The 17,637-nt window shown below is 34.7% G+C and overlaps 1 protein-coding gene across 4 annotated transcripts in view; it reads right to left on the bottom strand.

The window, feature by feature from the left end:
• LOC150102142 (uncharacterized) overlaps nt 1–17,637 on the bottom strand; it is a 385,716-nt gene that overhangs the window by 14,849 nt on the left and 353,230 nt on the right. For 3 of the 4 annotated variants that reach the window (XM_090399664.1, XM_090399665.1, XM_090399666.1), the window contains exon 13: nt 16,008–16,168. In XM_090399664.1, coding sequence (XP_090255790.1) covers nt 16,008–16,168 — 161 coding nt within the window. Of the gene's footprint in view, nt 1–16,007; nt 16,169–17,637 lie in introns of those variants that run through there. The other variant, XM_090399668.1, reaches the window with a different exon arrangement.

Here is a 17,637-nt window from a genome sequence, read left to right as displayed (position 1 = left end):
TATGAACAATAATCTCAGCTATAATTTGCCTGACTCTTTCAGCTCTACTATCAGATACTGGAGATCGCGTGGTTCCACGCACGCACAAGTGTACAACAATAGAACTTTAACATGGACTATAGCTCAATTTCATAATAACTTTAATTCACAGTCGAATATTATAACTTTATAATTGTATAGCTTTAGAGTGTCTCAATGTTATTTTCAGTGTCTCTTAATATCTTTGTATGTTCTTAACGCCTGATGAAATCAATCTCAATGAAACATGTTGCGTTTTCAAATAAATCTCATTTTGTTATAATTCTCGGGTTTTAAGTTAGTTAATATTAAAAATGAATATATATATATATATATATATATATATATTTTTTTTTTTTTCATAATTTTTGCGATGCTTTCAGAGATGCCTTTAATATATAGTATAGGAATCCTGTGGGCTTCTTCTTGTCTGGGTCAATTTATAGGAGAGTGGTTGATTATTTTTTGTGTTATTATTGGATTATATCCATTTAGTAAAGCTGTTTCTTTGACAATTTCCAATTCCTGTTTTAGAGATTCTTTCAAAGAACAAATCTTGTTCTTCGAAATAAAAGCCATGGATGCTCAAGATTTTATGATGCCATATTTATGAAATGGATAGTGAGCTGATGTATTGTGGATATATATAATGATCTGAAAAAAGTTGGTTTTCAGTAGACAGAAGTGGAAATCGATCCATCCATCAACCCCAAAATTTTCATTGAACATAGTGGAATCATTCAAATTTGTAATCACATCAAGCTACTTCACATGGAAAGATAAAATATATAAACAAGAAGAAGGAACAGCAATGGGCTCACCCTTATCACCTAATCTAGCCAACTTTTTTTTTTCTTGAATAACTAGAAGAAACAATTTTCACTCTCAACCCAAATCCAACAATTTGACTGTGGTACGTTGATTACATTTTTGCAGTTTGGAGCCAGAAGAACCAGAATTATACACATTTCTTTAAAAAATCAACACACTACATTTTCATATCAAGTTCACGCTAAAAAAAGAATCATCAAATGGTATTTCCATTCTTGATGTACGCATCCAACGTAAACAATATGGATCCATTTCCACTTCTGTTTACTGAAAACCAACTTTTTCAGATCATTATATATCCACAATACATCAGCTCACTATCCATTTCATAAATATGGTATCATAAAATCTTTAGTATCCAGGCCACACAAGATTTGTTCTTCGAAAGAATCTCTAAAACAAGAATTGGAAATTGTCAAAGAAACAGCTTTACTAAATGGATATATAGGTATCCCTCAATTAATGCACTTAATTAATCTATCGATGGTTTCGTATATCAAAATCGCATAAATCAAATACAATAATCAATGGTAAAAAGTACAATTTGCCCACAATCAATTATTGTATTAATAATTCGTTTTATGAGGTACTCTTTTAGGAAAGATCATAAATTCTACGATAACAAGCAAAATTACTCTCCAGACCTCGGCAAACAAGCATTCTTCAATTAACATCTGGATCCATATCCATTACTTGATGCTTCAGCGATTCTAAACTGCGAAATATTCCATCCAGTTCTTTGACCGTTATCTCCTTTGGAACCTCATCTTCACATTCCATTTGTTCGTTATCTTCATATGTACATTGCTCAATTTCAAGAAGATCATTGTCACTGAAATCTTTTGAATTTGAATCCAATAATTATTTAGCATCTGCTGCATCAACATCATCAAAACCAAGGTCTTCACCAATTGCAAGGATTTCTTCGACCATGATGTTCACAGGATTTTCAAAACAACCTAAGTCATTAGGTTGTTTTCAAAATCCAACCATTCTGGTAAAAGGTTTTTCCAAACAGCTTTCATGCAGTTAGAAGACACTTGCTCCCACAGGTCATGAATGTTTTCAATTGCGTGTTTAATGTTAAATTTTTTCCAAAATTCTTGGAGCATAATCGCATTTTCTCCCGTTGTTGTTTCTACTGACTTTGAGGATGTCTTTTTAAGAAAATAGGCTTTGAAATTTGTAATGATGCTCATTTCCATAGGTTGTAGCAATGATGTCATATTTGGTGGGAAAAATAAAACTTTCACATTCTCACACAGATCATTAAGAGAATTTAGATGACCAGGTGTGTTATCTAAAAGCAAAAGAGCTTTGAAAGCTAAGTTATTTCTCTTGCAATAAGCTTCAACTGCCAGGAAAAAATAAGACTTAAAACCAATCTTCGAATAGACTTTGGGTAACCCAAAGTCTATTCGAAGCCCGCCATATTACAGGTAAAGAGTTCTTGTTACATCCTTTTAAAGTGCTTGTTTTAAAGTCCTCAGCGGCTTCAATTTAAAATCTCAATTAGCATTCCCTCCAAGCATAACAGTTAAGCGATCTTTTGATACTTTATAGCTAGGCTGCACTGCTTCTTTTTTGATATAAAAGTTCTAAATGGCATTTTTTCCAATAGAGGCCAGTTTCATCTACATTGAAAGTTTAGCAGTAATCGTAATAATTTTCTGCAGGAAATGTGGATGCAGCATCTTCATCGGCATTTGCAGCTTTACCTGTTATTTTCACATTCTTTATATCAGACCTAGATTTAAAATTTTCAAGCCAGCCTTTGCTAGCTGCGAATTTTGAATTGCCTTCTTTATATTTAGTCTCTTTAAGTCTTGAAAGCAGGTTAGAGCTTTGGCTGTGATATTATAGACACTAATTGGAATTCTCTTTTGATTGCAGTCTTCCAGCAAAATAATCAACAGATCTTCCATTTCAACCATTATAGCACTCCGGTTATGTGTACATTGCCATACTTGCAGATGTAGATGCAATATTAACTTGCTTGCAATACTCATCAGGATACTTTGGATAAAATACTCCATGTTGTAGACTCGTTAAAACCAAATTCACTTCCATCTTACTTTTACTTTCACCACATTTAAATGTTTTAATTATATAAAGTTTTGTATCTAAGGTAATTACTTTCCTCTTCTTTTGTTCACTTAATGACCAGTTGTGGGATTGTTCTTATTCTGCGACATGATCAATGGGCCGTAAAATTTACGAAGAACGTAATTTGTAAATATGTACAGGAGAACATCTGGAGCATGTAATACACCCACTCTTAATGCTGGCAGCGAAGTAGCTGGCTGGCACTCAGGCTCTGGGAGCATGGCTGCGTGAGAGGAATGACGTCATCATGATCACACCATGAGGTGTGCATGTTTTTGATTGTGGTAAATTTAAAGGTGCGTTAATCAATTTCTTGCAGCGTATATCAAGGGATTGCCGCAATGAATTCTGGCACGTTAATCAAATGCCATGTTAAGCAAAATGGCATTAAGCAAGGGATACCTGTAATCCAATTATAACACACACACACACACACACACACACACACACACACACACACACACACACACACACACACACACACACAAAAAACCAAAAAAAAAAAAACCACTCAACTATAAATTGATCCAGACAAGAAGAAGAAGCCTAGAAGATTCCTATACTATATATTAAAGGTATCTCTGAAAGCATCGCAAAAATCATGAAAAAAAAAAAAAAAAAATATATATATATATATATATATGTAGAAAGTTTTTTACCTTGGATATATATACTATGTTAAAGATACCAAGCAATTTTATAAGCTAGGTTTTAATCCTTTTTAGCCCAAGTAAGCAAACAGACAAGTAAGTCAAGTTTGCGCCTGCATGTAGTACAAGACTGAAGCAACTCTTGAACGTAGTGCAAGACTGAGGCAACTTGTGGTAAAGGTGGATTAAACTCCGATCACTTTGCTTAGTATTTTTCCCCTAATGCAAAGCACATTCCCTTGCAGAGATATATGATGCTATGCACTAAAGGCAGAGGTTTCGATCTTTAGTGAGGTAAAACCCTAGCTTATAAAATTGCTTGGTATCTTTAACATAATATATATATAGGTGGGTGGTCTGAAAAGTTCTCAGTCTAACAATGAAAAACTGAATTTATAATTTCAAAATTATTTTTATTTTTCAACATAATCTTCAATAAGGGGGTGCTTAAGGGTCAAAGCTGTATAACTGAGAGGAGACCTCCACATAGCCGTTAAAGGAATGCAGAGAACCGACCAGGCCTTCTGACCTAATGTCCAATCCTCACCTTCTCGTGGTGCACCCTGTTGGGTATCTACCTGGATACTGAACGAAAGAGGATGGGCTGACAATTTGGGATTTAGCCGACCAAATTGTATTCCGATTGGTTAAACCAAAATACAAAATGATGATACAACATGACAAAATTTCATGCCAGCTGGAGCGTCGCCGGTTAAACAAGGCCCCAGTTGTTTTCACCAGGGAACCAGGGCGAACAGTGAAAAGTCAGCTACTGGAAAAAATCTGAAAACACACCCCAACTCAACATCACCAGAGTTAGAGATTGGTACTATCAACATAAGAAGCCTGAATGGCTAGCAGAGGAATTAGATAAGTACCAGATCGACATAATAGGGGTGACTGAAACAAAAAAGACAAAAACTGCTGAGCAATAAATACAAAATGTTATATTCAGGCAATGACAATCAAGGAAAAGAAGGAGTAGCCATAGTATTCAACACAAAATAAGAGGCTCATCTTCTTGAATGGCAGGCAGTGTCAAGTAGAGTGATTTGGGCAAATATCAGAATGGGGAATTGGACAATGAGACTTATTTGTGCCTATGATCCCACAGAAGGCTCTACTAAGGTAGAAGTAGAGGAATTTTTTGAGGCTCTAGAGAAAGCTACTGACACAATGAAAAAGGAAAAGTTGGTCCTTGTTGGGGATCTAAATAGCAGAGTAGGAAGTGATTGTCAGACATACAAAAATGTTTTGGGAAAATTTGGAGAAAAGAGCAAAGCTAATAATAATGGCAAATACTGGTTGGATTTCTGCTCAGGACATTACTAACACCACGTTCCAACATAAAAATGTGCACAAATTCACATGGAGAGAAAAGGCAAGGAATAAGAAAAGTCTCATTGCCTATGTTATTGTTGATAGTGATGTTTTCTCCCTTGTGCAGGACACCAGAATGTGCAGAGGATTTGAAATTGGAAGTAATCACTATTTAGTCTTGAGCAGGGTAAAACTGAATTTCATATTGAAAAGAATGACATGTAAGAAAGTTTTAAAGCGAATAAAAGTTGAGCAGCTCTCAGATGTGAACTGTAGACTAAAATACACAACGATTATTGAAGAAAAAATGAAACAGTTTGAGAATAGGAACAAACCTTGGAGCTTCAGTGGCAAGCCTTGAAGAAAACCCTGATTGATTCAGCTAGAGAGGCATGTAGTGAAGTTGTCTGCAAGGATAGAAAAATTAGAACTCCATGGTGGACACGAGAAGTTAAAGAGGCAGTGAAGGAAAAGAAGAAATCATATCAAAAGTTCCTGGCAAATAAGTCAGCTTGTGCTCTTAGAGAATACAGAGACAAATGTAAGAAAGCTAAACGGTGTATAAAACTAGCTAAAAGTCATGGGAGGACTTTGGCAAGAACATAGAAAATAAATATCAAGAAGGTGGCAAAATATTCTGGAGGTTGTTGAAGAAGCTTAGGATTGGAGGAAAGAGTGCTGTAAAAGGAGTTAGAGATGATAAAGGTGACATGAAAACAGGAGAAAAAGATATCCTTGAAGTATGGAGTAATTACTTTGAAAAATAAATGGAACAAGCAGTGATGACAGCACAGTGATAAAAAACACTAACCAGCATGCAGTCAGGAATACATATCCATACTTGAAGTAGAAAAGCCATCAAAGGCTTGAAATGTGGAAAGGCAGCAGGAATAGATGATATTTGACCAGAAATGCTGAAGTATGGTGGTATAAAAGTCTTACAGTGGCTGCACTGCATAATTCAGAATGCCTGGACAGAGGGACGAATTCCCGATGATTGGAGTAGAGCTCTCATAGTACCCATATATAAAAAGGGAAATAAAGCAATGTGAGAATTACAGAGGTATATCCCAACTGAGTGTTACTGATATGATATATGCAAGTATACTTGAGAAACGGTTGAGAAGAATTGTGGAAGGAAAGCTTGGTGAAGAACGAGCTGGATTCAGGTCAAATAGAGGCTGTCAGGATCAGATCTTCACTTTACGACAAATCATGGGAATATAACAAAGATCTGTTATTTAAGTTTTGTCAATTTGGAAAAATAATATGACAAGGTGCCAAGAGAGAAGCTAATCAATATGCTACAGTTATATGGTGTCAATGGGGCATTATATCAAGCAATACTTAGTCTTTGTTTGAGTTGTAAGTCAGCAGTTAGAATTGAAGGAAGTACAGGAAGATGGTTTAATGTTAAATCTGGTGTGAGACAAGGATGTACATTATCCCCTCTGTTATTCATTATCTATATGGATCACATTATGAAGGAAAGTGGTATTAAACATGATATCAAAATTGGAGATGTTAATGTCAGCTCTTTGATTTATGCAGACGATGTTATACTTCTAAATAAATCCGCTACAAGTCTGCAAGATTCTCTGACTAAATTGAATAACTGTTGTAATAGATATGGTATGAAGGTCAGCAATAAAAAGACAAAGACAATGAAAATAGGCAGAATCATTGAAAATGTCAACTGTGCTGTGAATGGAGAACCTGTGGAACAAGTAAATCATTTCAGCTACTTTGGCACAATTTTTAGATCGGAACACTAAATTAGATGTATACAAGACAGTGTTCAAACCAGTTTTAACTTATGGATCTGAGAGCTGGGTCAGAAGTAAAACACTTGACCAAAGACTACAGACCGCAGATATAAGAGTCCTGAGAAAGATTAGAGGCGTGAACAGATGACATCAATGGCAATATCATATTAAAAACGAGGATATTAGGAAAGAACTTGACATTGTCAGCATCCAGGAATGCGTTAGCAGAGCTAATCTCCAGTGGTATGGTCACGTAAACAGAATGGTCGAGAAAAGATTAGCAAAACAAAACGACCCAGAGGAAGACCAAGATATAGGTGGATTGATATGGTACAAAGTGCCTTAGATGATAGAAATATAAGATATGATAATGTTGGAGTCTTGACAAGTAACAGACTGATTTGGAGGAAAATTGTAGATAGGAAGTTAGTAATGATGTAAATTTTTCATGTAGTACTATCATATCCTGTACACCCCTTGAGAGTACATGGCAGGAATTTGATGATGATGATCTTCGATAAGACTAGTACATTTATTCCAGCAATGCTCCAGCGCCATTACCCCGTCCCTGTAGTGGTTCTCAGTAAGATCTGCAAAATACCCCTCTACAGCTGTAATCACCTCTTGATTCGAAGAAAAATACTGACCAGAGAGGAAGATTTTTAATTTTGGGAAGAGATAGAAGTCAGAGAGAGCCAAATCTGGGGAATAGGGTGGATGTTCTAACAATTCATTGTGCAGGTCCCTTAATTTTCCCATTGCCAAAACACCTTTGTTGGTAGGTGCATTGTCCTGATGAAAGATGATTTTTTTCTTCTACAAACCGGATCTTTTTTCACGAATTTTTTCATCTAGTCTGTTAAAAGATCGGAATAATGTTCCTCAGTTATTGTTTTACCCTTTTCAAGATAATTAATAAACAAAATGCCTTTAGCATCTCAAAACACCAATGCAATGACTTTGTCTTCTTTGCTGCTAAACAACCTGCTTCTGTCCACTCTTTTGACTACTTTTGGATTCTGGTGAATCCAAGTCTCGTTAATAATAATAAATCGATGCACAAAATCAGTTTTATTCTTGTTAAAAAGTTCCAAGCACTGCTCAGAGATTTTCATGCAAGTGCAGCACCCATCTTGCTCTTGCACAAAGCTGTAAATGTTCTTTGGAAATGCCTATTGTCTCAGCAATTTCACACACTTTGACTCCCTGGTCATCCAATACAATATCATGCACCTGATCAATGATTTTGGTGTTCACAATTTTTGGACATCCTTCACGTGGATCATCTTCAAGGATGGTATGGACATGTTTAACCTCGGCAGCTCATTTCTGAATTGTTGAAAACGAAGGAGAAGAGTGTCCATAAACTTTTATGAATTTCAAATGAATTTCATTTGCAGTTAAACCTTCTTTTACATAGAATTTCATAACCGCATGATACTCAATTTTATCCATTTCAAGAGATACAGACAACACTTTTGCTTCAGACAGCTGTATAAAACAAACTACTTGATAGAATGATTTGCAATTTCACATGAATGCTTATGACAGATGTACCTCCCCCCCCATTGCTACCTTCTTCTTTCACTACGCGTTATTTCTGCTTCCTATGCAGGGTCCCCGTGTTACTTAGATGCGACTACTTGTTAGTACCACTTCCAACCGACCTGTCACCTAGTCTGCCGCTTGGGGGGGGGGGATATATTTTTGACTGTAGAGGCGTATGTTCACGGGGCCAGTTTGTTTGCCTGCGGGATTAAAAACGCCAGATAAATTGGTGGAAAAAACTCTACTGCCCACGCCCAAGACTGGCTAACTTGGCTATGCACAAGGAAGATCCTCAAGTTCCTCACATCTTTGACAAGAATCGAACCTGGGATACTCCTTCCCCAAGCATATGGTTGAGAAGTGCAAAGCCACTAAGCTAACCGAGCAGAGAGACCACCCACATATATATATATATATATATATATATTTTTTTTTTAACTCATTGTTGCCTATAAACCCATCAACCAAACTTGCAACTTGCTACCGTCTGCAAAAGACTTACGTATGCTATCTGGCGTATATGAAGTACCATGTTTGTGTAACTTGTCTCACTATGGACAAACAGGAAAATCTATAAATAAACATATCTGAACATCAAGACCACATCTGTCTCCTCAAACCTCATAAATTTGTCCTTGCACAACATGGAATTGAAAATGCTAACCACAGGATCCAGTGGAATAACACTAAGCTGCTGCATAGATCTATATGTAAACATGAACGTTTATATAAAGAAAGTGCTGAAGCTTTACTTCATAGATCTAATCTTAATCTAACCTATGTCTCACTATTTCAAAAGTTTGGAAAATTCTTATCCTCAATTGTATTAAATAAATTTAGATGTTATATTTTAATTTTAATTTAATTAGTTTTAAGTTCAGCCCATCAGTTTTTAAGCCATGAACAGGCAACTGTATATGTAGAGGTTGAAAGTTTTTCCACTTGGTTATACTATAAATTAAAGATACCAAGAAATTATATTCTTGGTTTAATCCTTTATCCAAGTGTAAGCAAACAAGTTTGCACCTGGACTATTAACAGAACTGGGGAAACTCGTATAAAGAAGATAATGACTTCACATCACCTGCCTTAGTATCCGGTAATGCAAAGCACACATCCTTAGGTAGCAGCCTTGCCACTGGACTTACCCAGCGACAGGTTAGTAACCTGCCCTGGGGAAATTCAAAATACTTTCAAGTTTCATGCAAAGAAAAGCCGGATGGACTGTTAGGGAAAAGACCACAACCCAGGAAACAGTAAATGAAATTGGAAAAAGGAACACATAATGAAGATTGTGACATGGAATGTGAGAAGCATTGCACACAAAGAAGAAGAACTTGATAAACAACTAAACCAAGCTAACATAAAGATATGTATAGTAACAGAAACAAAGAAAAAACAAAAAGGTACAAAAGAAACAACTATATACAAATCTACAGTGGGGTAAAAAAAGAAGAAAGAGCAAAAGCAGGTATAATGATTATGGTACATAAATCCTAAAGAACAATATTGTATATTTCAACTATCTGAATGAAAGACTAATAGAAATTAGACTCAAGACATTAAAAGGCCACATAACAATAATTGGTGCATATGCACCAGAAGAGGGAAAAGAAGAAGACAGTAATATATTTTATAAAGAATTACAGAATGCCATAGATAAAACAAACAAAACTGACTATTTACTGCTAGCAGGAGATTTAAATGCCAGAATAGGAAACAAAAAATACAAAACAAACATAGGTAAATTTGGCAAAGATACATGTAATCAAAACGGTCGCAGATTGCGTGATTTTGTCATTTATAATAATATGAGAATAATGAATTCAATGTTTAAACACAAGGAAATACATAAAGATACTTGGTCAGTCAGAGGATACAAATCAGTAATCGACTACATTATCATAAATTTTAAATTAGCGGAGTTAATTTTAGACGTAAGAGCATATCGAGGCTTTGAATTAAACTCTGATCATTATATGGTATCAGCAAAAATTCGTTTTAAACCAAAGTGGCTAAAAACACATAGAATTGAAAATTCTTACCAGCCAAGCTACAAAATTTATTCATTACAGGATCCTCAAGTTAGACTACAATATCAAAAATGCACAAACTTAAAAACAGAAACCACACATGAATCAAGTGACATAGAAGATGAATGGGAAAATTTGAAACAAATTCTCACAAAAGCAGCAACAGAAACCTTAGGAATAAAGCACAAATAGATTACAAAAAGAGGACTACGAGACTGAAACAAAGAAATAGAAAATATAATAAAAACCAAAAAGGACAGTTACCAGAAATGGCTAAATTCCAAAACAATAGAAGCAGAAATAGAAAATAAAAAAAAATAGTGCAATTGCAAAACGAGAAGTAAGGAAAAAACATAGAGAAAGATGGAACAATTTCGTACCAGAACTAGAAAAGGATTTATTTAAGCCACAACCCAAAACCTATAAAGTAATAAAATACATGAATAAAGAAATAAAAGAAAAGATAAAAATACAAACAATAGATTTAGAAAAATGGGTGACCTATTTCCAAAATCTCTGGACAGATGAGAACAATGAATTAAAATTTTATAAGACAAAGAATGACCTACTAGAAAATATCACAATGTTAGAACTGAAAAATATAATAAAGAAGATGAAAAATAGGAAAACACCAGGAGAAGACAATATAAATATAGAACTATACAAAAATGCAGGTGAAAAATTTAATGAAAGACTTATAAAATTTTTAATATGGTTTGGATGTCCGGAAAAACCCCTAACTCTTGGAAAAAAGCACTGGTTATCCCAATCTATAAAAAAAGAAAGAAAGACAATTGCAATAATTATAGGGGAATTAGCCTGCTGAATACAGGATATAAAATATATGCAGGAATATTAAAAGAGAAACTAAGCAGCATTGTAGAAAACAAATTACTAGAAGAACAAAATGGTTTCCGAAAAGGCCGATCCTGCATAGATCCAATTTTTACTTTAAAATTATTAATAGAAAAGAGAAGAGAATTTCAAAAAGAAACACACGTGGCCTTTATTGATTATGAAAAAGCCTTTGACAAAATTAGTAGACAAAAATTGTTTAAAATATTAACCGATTTAAACACACCAAACCAACTTTTACAATCTATTCAAGAAATATATACAGGAAATAAAATAGCAGTTAAATTAGAACACCCCTCAGAATGGAAAGATATATCAAGAGGAGTATGACAAGGATGTACCCTCTCATCTCTGCTTTTCAATATGTATATAAATGAAATATTAACAATCTGGAAACAGCACCCATTTGGTATACAAATGACCCTGCAAATGAAGATAGATACACTACTATTTGCAGATGATCAAATAGTATTAGCTACATCAGAAGATGACTTACAAAGATCATTAAAATCATTAAATGATATCTCAAAGCAATATAATATGACAATATCCAAAGAAAAAACAAAAATAATGGCATTCAAAGGAGAAAACCCAATAAGAAGTAAAATAGTGATAGATAATAAAATACTAGAACACGTAAACACTTTCAGATACTTGGGATGTGATCTATCATACGAGGAAGAAAAAGACATAGACACTAAAATATCAAACTTTGTCAAAGTAAATGGCATAATAAATAATATATTTAAGCCATCCCTGGTACAAAAACACACTAGAATCAGACTATATAATGTCTTGTCAAAACCAGTTCTACTATATGGAAGTGAAACATGGACCATGAAAAGGAAAGATGAAAAACGAATTCAAACAGCAGAAATGAAGTTCCTCAGAAAAACAGCTGGATATACCAAGTGGGACCACAAAACAAATGAGGAAATCCTACAATCCCTGAAAATAAAACCAATTAATTACTACATAAGACAGTATAAACAAAAATGGCTAGAACATTTAAATCGAATGGACAACAGCAGACTACCAAAAATATTATACAGATACAAAATAAGTGGAAAAAGAAGAATCGGAAGACCAAGAAAGAGATGGCATGAGACTGGAACAGGCCACATGGCCTAAATTCCATGTTAGGAAGAAGAAGAAGAAGAAAACCTTTCCACTTCTATAATGAGTTAGCTCAGAAATTAATATTTCGAAGTTAGCTGGCTAACTCAGAAAACTGACTCAGAAATGCTTTTCTTTCTTTCTTTTTTTTAAATGGAAGTGATCTGAGTTGGCTGGAATTATAGCCGAGGCAACTAAAGTCATGAAGCCGGTTTTCTGAGAGTAAAAACTTGATCTTTCAAAAGGAAAAATGCTGTCGCCTATGTATGAGGCTGGCTGACTCACTTTCAATGAGAAACTTATGAAAGTTCTTTGCATCTAAGCGGATTTGATTACAGATCGTTCTGACCAAAGGGAGTCCGTACAACTATGCTCCCCCCTTTCTCTCCCCCAGATAATTCTTATACATAGGATTTATTTTAAAAAATTATAGAATTTACAACTGTGTTAAAAAAAATTTTTTATTATCCCGATGTTTCGATCTTCACATCAAGATCATCATCTGGAGCATACATCAATATACAAGACAAGCTGAGACAAGCAAGCGATGTACATTATTAACTGTAAGCTAAAGAAACAATGATTTGATCACATGTTATTCTACTAGATGACCTCTAGTGAGAAAAAAAAATACATCAAGCTAAATTCTATTTACGATGACAGGAATAAATATTCTTTCAGAAACAATGATGTCCTATTTTTAGTATTACAATTCTTATTTTTGCTTTTAAGATACTGGATTTTCTACAGTCCTGTTTATAGTTGTTCTTAGTGAGGAACGTTCCATGGGTCGAATATATACCTTCCATATGTCTGGGATTTTTAGCCCATCATTATTGTTCAGATTGGTGTGGTTGATAATAATCTCACATGCTCCCTTAAATTTCTGTTCATACCATGTTTTAGTGCAATGTAGACAGCTAGTGCTTTTCCAGTCAACTCTGTGTAAGGAATTCAGGGCATGATCAGAAAGACCAGCTTCACCATAATTATTATATTTAATATGTTGTTTATGTTCTTTTTCTCTGACAGGGATTGTGTGTCCTGTTTCTCCTATATATGGTATGGTGCAAGTACCATAAATCCGGTATACTCCAGGGTGGGCTAGTGGGTCTTTGGATGAGTTGAGCATGCTTTTTAATTTTGCAGGAGGTTTAAAGGTGGCTTTGGGGTTGTATTTTCGTAGTACTGTTTATTTTGTCTGATGTTCCTTTAATGTAGGGAATGGTTATAGTTTTACTGTAGTCTGGTTTGTCTTTGTTTTATATTGAGGTTTTGTAGAGAATTTTGTTAATAGTGTTTTGGCTGTATCCGTTTTTTTGGAAAGTATTAAAGATAATTTTAAATTCGTCTTTTAGTGCCTGTTCATTGGAACAGATTGTCTGCGCCCTGTTTTTTAGCGTGTTGATGACACCTAGATTTTTTGTGTTGGGTGGTGGTAGGAGTATATGTGTATATATTGTCTCATATGTGTCGGTTTCCGGTAAACAGTGAAGGAAAAATTGCCAGAGGGAAGATGTGTGACAGGTATATCCAGAAACGGAAGTATGTTGTGTTTTTCAATTTCAATTGTATGCGTTTATGTTGTTTGTTTAGGTGGATAAGGTGTCTAATGTCTGGCGGCTATGGGACCAGATCGCGAAAACATCGTCAACGTATCTAAGCCAGACTTTGGGTTTTAAAGGAAAGGAACCTAAGGCAAGTTGCTCAAAATGTTCCATGTAAAAGTTAGCAATAGGGGGAGATAATGGCTGTGCCTTCTTTTTGTAAGTAGAAGGCGTTTTGCCATACAAAATAACCCGACCGTAATACATGCGCAAAGAGCGCCGTGATATCTGGAGGGAATTTGTTCTGTAGGAGAAGGATTGTGTCATTGATTGGGTAATGTAATGTCTTTGATGGTGTTTATGAAGTGTTGTGTGTTTTTGATATAGGAGGGGGAATGACCTACCAACTCTTTGAGTGTTCCTGCTAATTTTCTGGCTAAGTGATATGTCGGGCTATCAATTCCTTCAACTATAGGTCTTAACGGTGTGTTTTCTTTGTGAATTTTCTGTAGCCCGTAAATTCTTGGGGAGCGCGCATAGTGAGGAAATAGTTTTTCGACGGTATCTTCAGGCGAAGTGGTAATTGACTTAAGTAGTTTCTCTGTTTTGTTTTTTATTCTGTTGGTTGGGTTGTAGTTAACTCATTTGTATGTGTTATTGTCAGAGACCAGCAGATTCATTTTTTCTACATAAGTGGCACAGTTTAAAATAACGGTGCCATTTCCTTTATCAGCTCTGGTTATTACTATGTTCGGATTTGTTTTAAGTGATTTTATCACTGTTAATTCGTGTTTAGTAATGTTGCTTGTTATTGTTTTGTAATGATATAAAATGTTGGCAGTTTCTAAACATATTTTGTCTGCTATGTTATTAGGGATGAATCTTAGGCCTCTTTCAATATTACACGTAAATTCAAGTTTGTTTATCGATTTCGGTGCTATAGCAAAATTTAAACTTTTGTTAAGTATAGAGATTTCGTCTTTGTTTAGAGCGTGGTTAGATAGGTTGACTATGTCATCGATACCTGTGGGTGATTGGTGGCTCCTGCTGTTTCTTGCTTCTGGTAGGTTGTTGTTATTCACTGTGGCGAACTTTGAATATGACGGCTGGTTTTGTCATTCTTTTAGTCTTTGGAATTTGGAAATTAGGTTTCCTTTCTTTGTTTTGAAGATGTGGTTGGCTGTGTTTTCCGTAATCTTTTCTAGGATCATCCAGATATCTTCGTTTACGTAGCTTGAAAGTTCAGGTTTTTCTTTTAGTAGCTGGTTTTGTGTAGCGGCTAGGTTCCTTCTGGTAGCTTAAATCTGCTCTCCGAGAAGTACTTTCTCCATACGGTGGTATATTCGTCGCTTTTGTTGAGGTGAATTTTCTCTTTAGCCTGATGCAATTAGGAGTGATATTGCTGTCCCTATACCATTTAAAAAAAAGCCAGTCAACTGATCATATTTGAAACTTGAATCTTCAGCTTACCATATAATTTACAACCTTTTTTTTAACACGATTGTAAATTCCATAAATTTTTAAAATGAATCTGATCACCGTGTAACTCTAAAAGAAAGGCTTATACATAGTTCCTATCTTTAGAGGGAATATTTTATAAAGAGAAGGATGAGAGATAAGAAAGAAAGGAGACTATTACATTAGAAACTAGATTTCGCAATCTGTTTGTTATAAGCAAAACAAGAAATATTTATTCTTTCAATTTTGCCAAAACAGTGCGATATTATTCATTATAAGTGTTTGTAATCTTAAAAGTTTTTATTCAGGCTTTCTTCTGCCGAAAAGAATCCACTCCCCTTTAAACATTTTGCTAAACAATGAACCAGCATGACAGATGAGTTGTATCTAACAAAATACGTTGCCAATAAGCATCAACATATACGTTCTTAATAAAGAGTTATATTTTCTTCTCAATTTGCTCTTGGAAACATGTTCATTTCCTGTACATGTCTGATGTAGTATGTTATTTTTCCCTTCATATATTTGCTATAACTTCTGCAAATTACCATTAAATATGAAAAGCCAATCAGCCACAAAAATATTGGTTTTTGGATCCATTAATAATCAAATTTAATGTATCACAGCATTTTCACAAATTCAAATATATATTATTTCTCAATAATGTTCTTAAGGGAGAAAAAAAGCATATTGAGTGTTTGTGCATTTTAGATATTAACTTAAATTTCACATTAAAATTTTCCACATAATAAAACTTACCATTCCTCGTAACACACCTTCCATTAATGGACAGTTTTCCCATTCTATAGACTGAAGAGCAACCATCCTTTGTGATCCTTCTATTCGTTCTGTGAGCAGGAGACAAAAATCTATTGCTTCCTTTCTTTTCAGTAGGGGTGTCATCTCATGATAACAATGAACTGCATGTACAGAAATAAGAAAAATGTTATCGAAAATGTACTTGACTCTTTTTCATGATCATCTTTTTCTAATGAACAGGAGGAGAGAGACAGAATGAGACTACACATATTGAATTAATAGCACAACAATGACTTTGTGACAGTGATGGAAATACAGTCTGAATTTCTATAAGTACACAAAAGGAAGCACATATAAAACCATTATAATGCAAAGAGAATAATTACCTAATTGGGTACAAAATGGCAATACAGAAGCCTTTTTGACCTGAAAGAGGGCACCAAACAACAAAGTAGCAGAAGTAAACCTAAATAATTATATATATATATATATATCTTTTTTTTTTTCTCCAACACATCCTTACATCTTTTTTGGGGTCACATTTTAAATAGCATACCTAATATTATTGTTATTATTAAGAAAGACCTCCAGGGAGTCAAGAATTCATTGAGAGGTCATCACCTGCACCAGCTGTCATACCTTTTCTTGAATTCCTTCACATTCCTTCACACTAGCCACCTACAAAGGCAATCCATTCCAATCATCCAATTATGCATTACTCTACAAGAGAAAAAAAAAAAACTAGCTCTCATTCCCACTCTTCTTCTTTTTTTCTCTCTCTCTCTTTCCTTGTATCAGAATAAACACAGACACCAGATCTGTGCACAACAGTTCAAGTGAGGTTGTATCAAGGCCTTGTAAAAAGGCAAATTTACTTCTTATCGTTACATATCGAGATTCATTTCAGTATTGCAATTATTCTGTGGGGAGCTGTATTTGCAATTTTTGCTACATGGCCGTTGAACTTCAACTTCTGATCTACTAAAACTATAGTCTAATCAGTTTCTTCTAACATAACTACGAATATAAGACATTGGATATCTCATTACACTTTGGTGTAATGAGATATCCACATAACTTTACACTTACTAACAAAGAATTGACAACCATTTTGACATGTCCACAATTCCAGTGCATTTCATCTGCATTCCTGATTACCCTGCCAATCTTTGTATCATCAGCAAACAGCTGTAAACCACCAGTCAGTCTTTCTCTATATCATCAATGTAAAGAATGAATAACAATGGACAAAAAACTGATCTCTATGGTACACAAATGGTCACTTTAAATCTTGTAGACTTACATCCCCATATATATATATATATATCCATATATCCCAAAGTATCATGGTGCATCCATTCCCCCTTGTCTAACTCAATCACACCATTATTATGAAATGTGAGCAAGTTCCTCAAAATATGACCTTACCTTAGTAAACCTAGGCTGTTCACTGTAAAGTAGAGATTTCCCTTTCAACTCATTTCTATATGCAAGCTATTATCAAATCTTCCAAAATCCCCATTACCACTCTAGATATATCATAGGCCATCCTTTGCAATTGGACGTCATATAGTCTTTCCAGTGGAATATTCCCTGTTCTGTGTGCTGAGGCTTAAGTGCTGTGAGAACA

Source organism: Typopeltis vanoorti, chromosome 10 (genome assembly GCF_054136105.1).
Source record: "Typopeltis vanoorti isolate ZY-2024b chromosome 10, IOZ_Tvanoo_1.0, whole genome shotgun sequence".
NCBI lineage: Eukaryota > Metazoa > Arthropoda > Arachnida > Uropygi > Thelyphonidae > Typopeltis > Typopeltis vanoorti.
Note: the sequence above shows the minus strand (reverse complement) of the source record. Positions and strands in the feature narration are given on the sequence as shown.